The 6,284-nt window shown below is 48.0% G+C and overlaps 1 protein-coding gene across 3 annotated transcripts in view; it reads right to left on the bottom strand.

The window, feature by feature from the left end:
* The window catches only part of TFAP2B (transcription factor AP-2 beta), a 29,142-nt gene extending 23,428 nt beyond the window's left edge, over positions 1-5,714 (bottom strand). For 2 of the 3 annotated variants that reach the window (XR_004027957.1, XM_003254168.3), the window contains exons 1-4: positions 5,655-5,714; positions 5,092-5,228; positions 1,948-1,974; positions 246-704 (exon numbers count right to left, since the gene is read on the bottom strand). Coding sequence is in view for 2 of the 3 variants with exons in the window: in XM_003254168.3 (XP_003254216.3) it covers positions 246-704; positions 1,948-1,974; positions 5,092-5,172 (567 nt within the window). In the remaining variant the exon portion in view is untranslated. The remainder of the gene's footprint in view (positions 1-245; positions 705-1,947; positions 1,975-5,091; positions 5,229-5,654) is intronic. The other variant, XM_003254167.4, reaches the window with a different exon arrangement.
* Between the last annotated feature and the right edge of the window lie 570 nt (positions 5,715-6,284).

Here is a 6,284-nt window from a genome sequence, read left to right on the forward strand (position 1 = left end):
AAATACATATTTTTCTTCTTCAAGATTTAATTTCTCGTGGTTTGGATTATCATAATTAGACCTCTGGAAATCGCCACTATAGAGCCATACATACAGACACACATAAACAGTTCTATATGACTGTCTAGTCCTCTTCTAAACATGGGAACAAACTCCCCCAAAAAGAGACAGAGCTGCCCTCTCCTGCCCTTCCCCCCTCCAGAAGCATTCCTTATTCGTGTTCTTTTTTGTTTGTTTGTGGTTACCTGCACGTCTTCCATTCCGGGATGGCCGAGGCCGTGCAGCGAGAGGCTGTCACCCATGCCCGCGTCCAGGCCGTGGTGCGCCGAATGCAACAGCACGTCCGGCCGGCGGACTGAGTGGTAGTCCCTCCGGGGGTCAAGGCCCGAGAGCTGGGGCAAGGCGGCCCGAGGCTGGGGCAGGAGAGAGCCGGCTTCCGAACCCACTTCTTGCCGCTGCCGTTGCCCCCAGGGATGCTGCTGGGGCTGGTGCAGTGGGTTCAGGGAGTAGGGGTCGTTGACGTGGGAGTACGGGTCCTGGCTCTGGTGGTAGGGGAGCGGCTGGTAGGGGGGTGGGAAGTAGGGCGGCTGGAAGTCCGACGACGGGGTGTGGGACAGCGGCGGGGCGCTCGAGTAGGGTCCTTGGGACACCGAGCCCAGCTGGGAGAGCCGCGAGCTGTGGCTCGGGACACCATCGTGCCGGTCCTGGGAGCGGAGAGAGGAAGGGACAGAGAGCCAGAGAAGGAGACAGAGAAAGAGAGAGAGACAGAGGCAGAGAGAAACAGAGAGTGCAGAGAGGAAGAAAAAAAATACAAGTGACAAATGGAGAAGCCCGGCTTTTGTACGCTCTTCCCGGGACAAGGGAAGCAAGGATCTGAAACTTAGACCCCCAAGTTGACTCAGAGGGCCACATGATTTCAGCAATTTCAAACCCCAGGCTTGGGGAGAAAATGGGAAAGGAATCACCCACTTAACTATAACATTTTAGCCGCCTTTTGGGGAGTGCAAAGCAGGCAAAAGGCAGGGGTACAGGAACAGTGTGTATGGAGGGAGATTCTAAATGCCTTAATTAAAATTGTAGGAGTCTTACACATGGTGTTTGCTCCTCTGGGTGTTTTTAACTACTTTTTTCTGACTTACAGAGGTACAAATCACAACAAATAAAACTTCATAGTCTTTGCTGTGCTGCTCCCCCGATTAAAATCCAACTTCTGCCTTAGCTGGAAATGCAGCTGTCTGATCAGGAGGAGCTTTCCACACAACCTGACCATTCCAAGAGCTCCAAGGAATCCGCCTGGTCTGAGTTCCCAGTCACTCCTCCCTCCCCAGGAGAAATTAAATAACTTAAATAGTGTTTCACTGAAATGGATCTCATGCGAAATCATATCCTAAGCCAATGTTGAATTAAGTTGAGTTGTGGTTCACAGGAGTTATTTCTAAGACTGTTTTTCTATATCTAATGCTGTTATACTCAGGGTGTGAAAATGAAGGACCTAAAGTTGGGGTGGGGGGAAATAAAAGCCCAGACAACTTATTCCTGGTCCTATCTGGAGTGTGAACTAAGTGAAAGAAGAAGGGGGAGGTGTGTATATGAGGGAGGTGGACTTTGTTTCTCCCTCTCTTCTCTGGAAACACCATGGTAAACTCCCCATGGTTCTTTCTACAGAAATAGTCACCTAAATTTCCAAACTGCAATGGCAAATAAAAAGTTTTTCTTTTCGGCCTCTCCCTTCCCAGCTGACTCATGGAGCTCAGACGGAGAACACACAATGCAGAGAGAAGCAGCTGCAGCCTCGTCCAATTATGGTGCTAAATTACCAAGCCAAAGGCGCTCAAAGGAAGACAGAGAGAGACAGAGAGTGTGAGACACACACACAGAGACGCAGAGACAGAGAGACAGTGAGAGGAGGGAGCATGCAATTCTGGTAACACGTGAATCCAAACTCACCATGGATGAATAGGTGTGGACTAACATCTGGAAAAAAAAGCCTGGTTACTGCTCAAAATCAAACAATGATTAAAAAAAAAAATCAAGGAGTCCAGCAGAGAAGCGAGCTGGACACAGGAGCTGAGCTTGATGTGTTTCCAGGACAAGCCATCAAAAAAAAAAAAAAATTACACCCCCCCCGCCCACCCCAACAAGATTGGCGATGCCTGTCACACACAGACAGAACTATTCATCTGTCTCTTTGCTGTCTTTTTGGCCTCTTTTCTTCTGCCGTTCTTCGGGGCTCCAGATGCAGTCCTCTTCCACCCGAAGCTGGGCTCAGACTGCTCGGGCGCCCCTTCCTCCCTCCGCTTGCCTACACCGCCTCATAATAATTGATATTCATGACTATTAATATTACACGAGTACTTTAAAGGGAGAATGGAGGACAAATGGAGCGTGAAGCAGCAGCGAGCGCAGAGCTCCCCTACTATTGTAAATGACGTTCATTCAGTGGAGAATTACTAGATGTAATCAGACGAGGGGGCTGGCAAAGGCAGACTGGGGAAAAAGTTTAGCAGGAAAGAGGCAGAACTTCAATTAACTGTGCCGGGGACACGAGTAAAGCAGCCCCTGCCCCTTTGGATAAGGCAGTGAGGGAGAACAGTGCTGGGAGGTTGTATAGAATGGAGGTGTCCTCCTACCTGGAGAGAGACTTTCCTAATCCGGAGGAATTGATCGCCCTGGGTGCTTTGTGTGAGGATTACAAAAACAAAATAAAAAAGATTGCTTCATCATTTGGAGGCGAGAGAAAAGAAAATTGGTGGGCCTGGTTATTTACAGTGACTTTTGCAGACTTTTGCTAAATGTGGAAGATTATGCTCATTTGTTAAAGGACAGAAGCGAGATGGAGGCTTTTCATTCCTTGTGCAGCCTTTTCCTGTTTAGTGCTCACATAGTTTGCGATTTTTACCTCAATTTAAAACATACGCCATCAATCTTCAAATACACTAAACTTATCCTTTCCAGGCAAAGCCAGAGGCAACAGAAAACCTTTTTGGATGTTTCAGGAACCCGTTCAACTGGCCTGACTGCCATTTCTGTTAAAGTTCAACCTTAGTCCAGACTTAAATAGGCTCCTTCCACCGAGCTGCGGATTCTGTTTTTTGAGCAGAAAATTTAGGCAGACAGGACCACCTGTAATATTCCCTCTCTCTCCCTGTTTCTTTCTCTTTCTCTCTCTCCCTCCCCTCTTTTCTCTTCTCTCTTCCCTCCCTTCCACTCCACCCCTCCCTCTTCCTCTATCCCTCCCTCCTTTTTTCTCTCCCTCCTTCCTTTTCCATTTGGCTACTTTACTTTCTGTAAAGAACGAGTGTTACCCTGGTTACTTTTTAGAACCCACTGAAATGCCTCTGCATACATATACCTTGAGCTGTTTTCACCATGGCCCCACGCTTGCTAATGTCATGCCCACTTTGGGCGCTAATATTCTTTAGGGCAGTTCTAGCGCCTTCGACTTTACCATTATCCCGCCTGTTAAGGAAAGAAAAGGAGGCCGAACCGAAACAATCACCACCAGGCGCTTAGGCGCGGCTCTTCGTTACAGTCGATACACAACCACAAAGAGGAAAGGAAACCCCAAGCATCATCCAGCAACAAGACGAATCTCTCTCCTCTCTGCGCTCTCGCGCTCTCTCTTGCTTTTCTCCCTCTCCTCTCTTCTCTCCTCCTCCTCTCTCCTACACACCTCCACACATACACACACCCCAACATTAGGATTCGGGGCGCGCAGGAGGTGTGGGCGCCAGGCGCTGCCTGTGGACGCTCGTCGGAGCCCGAGTCCCCCAGGAGCTTGCCGGCCGCGCCTGTGAGTCGCCCACTCTTAGAATCTTCGAGGCGGCTCCCCGCCGGGCTTTCAGGAGCTGTCCCGATCCGGAGGGGTCGCGTGTCTTTCTCGGCTCTTTGGGGAGCGTCTGCATCCCTCCACCTTTGGTCTGACCTAGCGGCCCGCGCCCGCCACCCGGGAGTCTGCTTCTTTTCCTTCCTTTTCTCTCCAACTTTTCCTCTTAGCAATCTCCACGGCCGGCTTCGCCCGCCTCCACTTCCCCCCTTTTCTAACTCCGCTTCGCCTTTCCGAAGTTTTTATTTCCTCCCTCGACGTCTCAGCAGAGCCTTCCCTTCTTCCCTTCCCCTGGCAACCACATGGGGCTGTCCCAGGCCATTCGCTTAAGAGCGAGGCTCCGCGGGCTTCCCGGTCCCCAGCCCGGCCCGCCGCGCGCCCCGCGCCTCGCCCGCCTCGCCCGCCTCGCCCGCCTCGTCCGCCGCGCCCGCGAGTAGCGGAGCCTCCTGGCCTCCGAGTCAGCCCTCGCCCGAGCCGGAAAAGGGCTTTGGCGAGGGCGATCCCGGCCCCGGAGGCGGCTGGCCTCCTCCGGGCTGGGCGCAACTTCTGCCCCGAAGAGTTGAGCTAGCCTCAGTGCTAGAGACCCGTGCTCATTGAACGTGGGCAGAAATTTCCGTGAAAGATGCCCACGCAGGGGGCGGCTGCGATTTCTGTTCGGACGCAGTGACCCTCAAGGAAGCAAAACACAAGAAAACAGAAAATAACAAACTGCTACGACTTCTTCGATTTTGCTCTATCCATCCGTATCTCCATCCATCTACCTCTTTCCCGCTAATTCTCTGTCCTCTACTTGGAACCATTTGTTATCAATTTCAGAAATTTTATTGAAAATAAAAATTAAAAGCCCGAGTCTGTTACAAATGAGGCTTGAAAACCCAATTCTCTTCCACACTTAAAACGTGAAAAGCCCCTGCCTTTATCAGAATCTCGATTTTCTCTGACAGCGTGCCCACATTCAGTAGCACCACATTCCCCATCAGAGCTTAAAAGGGTGGGGTGGGGTGGGGGGAGGTGAGGAAAAGAGAAAGAAAAATAAAATAAATAAAAACATTACTAAATTAAAGTTGTCAGATTTCAACCTTAAAGTCCCTTTTCAGAACAGCGAAGCCTTCCCTAGCCAGCTTTTCTAAAAGTTAAAGAAAGCTGAGAAAACCGACCGGAAACCTACGAGTAAATAGCTTAAAAATATATATCAGTTGGGGTATCAAGAAGCTCAAATTCTCTATCTGCAAAGCTCTAAGATGCATCTGGGGGTGTCGACTCACCTCATAGATATCTTCGTACTTGACATTCTCCACGAGCTTCCAGAGCATGATGGCAGCCTGGTCTCTAGGAGGTGAGTGCATTCATGTGAGGAGCAGATGTCTGGCTTCTCAGGACTCCGCTGTCTGTAATGATCCATCTATAATTGGAAATGGGGGATACACACCAAATCCGACGCTCCTCTCCCATCGCAACTTATATCTGTTGTCTCAAACAATAGGCTGGACAAGTTAGCCTCAGCAAAGAGAAAAAACATTATTGCACACACAGGAGTTAGATGCAACCCACAGACATATATATTATAAAAATCATAAACCCGTATTTACACCCAGACACCCACATATAGTTATATAAGCACCTCTGGGTCACACAGTCTGCAGACTCCAAATGTGCATTTAACAGAGAGTTGTTCAGGGTGGTTAATATAATACATACATTTTAAAACCTCTATATCGAAAATGACAAATCATTGTAGCCACTAACTGAAGCCTTTGCAATTCATAATGAGAAACCAGGGGCCATCAGTCCCCTATTTTCTATGTAGATTTTAAAGGGGGACACTTACCAAGATTTTTAAACACAAAAGCTCCCTCCTATTCATGTATGTTCCGGAAGAGAGTATTTTGAAAGGCTGGATATGGGGGATTTTAAGGACTATCTCTCTGTGTTGATGACTACACAACTTTTTTTTTTTAACTTTATCTCTGTCACCATAGAACAAAAAAGCTAGCCACCATTGGTGACCATTTCTAATATTTTCTGGTCATTTTGCCTAACACCTTTGGAAACTTAAATACACTTCATTTTGTGCTGCTTGTTGTTTTAGGTGTTGTTTGTGTGCATTTTCCACGGATTCCAAGCACCATTCCTCTTGGCTGGAGTCTCCATTTTATCAAGTTTTTTTCAGATGTTGGAAGCAACGTACGCACACGTTCACACAAGGTTAATTTTGAGCCTTCTTTGCAGAGGTCAAGGACATTTTATATTTGCATCTGTTGTGTATGACTTGTAAGTAGTTTTAATCATGGAGAGTCAAGAAACGGCCACCCGAATCTTTGAAAAGGTTTAAGCAGAATGTCTTCAAAGAGATAGTGAAAAATATTTTAGTGCATGTGGAGTTTCTTTTTTTTGTATAATTTTTCTTAATAAGGTGATTCATATAGTTTTTTAAAAAGGAAAACATCATCAGCAACAA

The sequence above is a fragment of the Nomascus leucogenys genome, chromosome 22a, assembly GCF_006542625.1.
Source record: "Nomascus leucogenys isolate Asia chromosome 22a, Asia_NLE_v1, whole genome shotgun sequence".
Taxonomy (NCBI): domain Eukaryota; kingdom Metazoa; phylum Chordata; class Mammalia; order Primates; family Hylobatidae; genus Nomascus; species Nomascus leucogenys.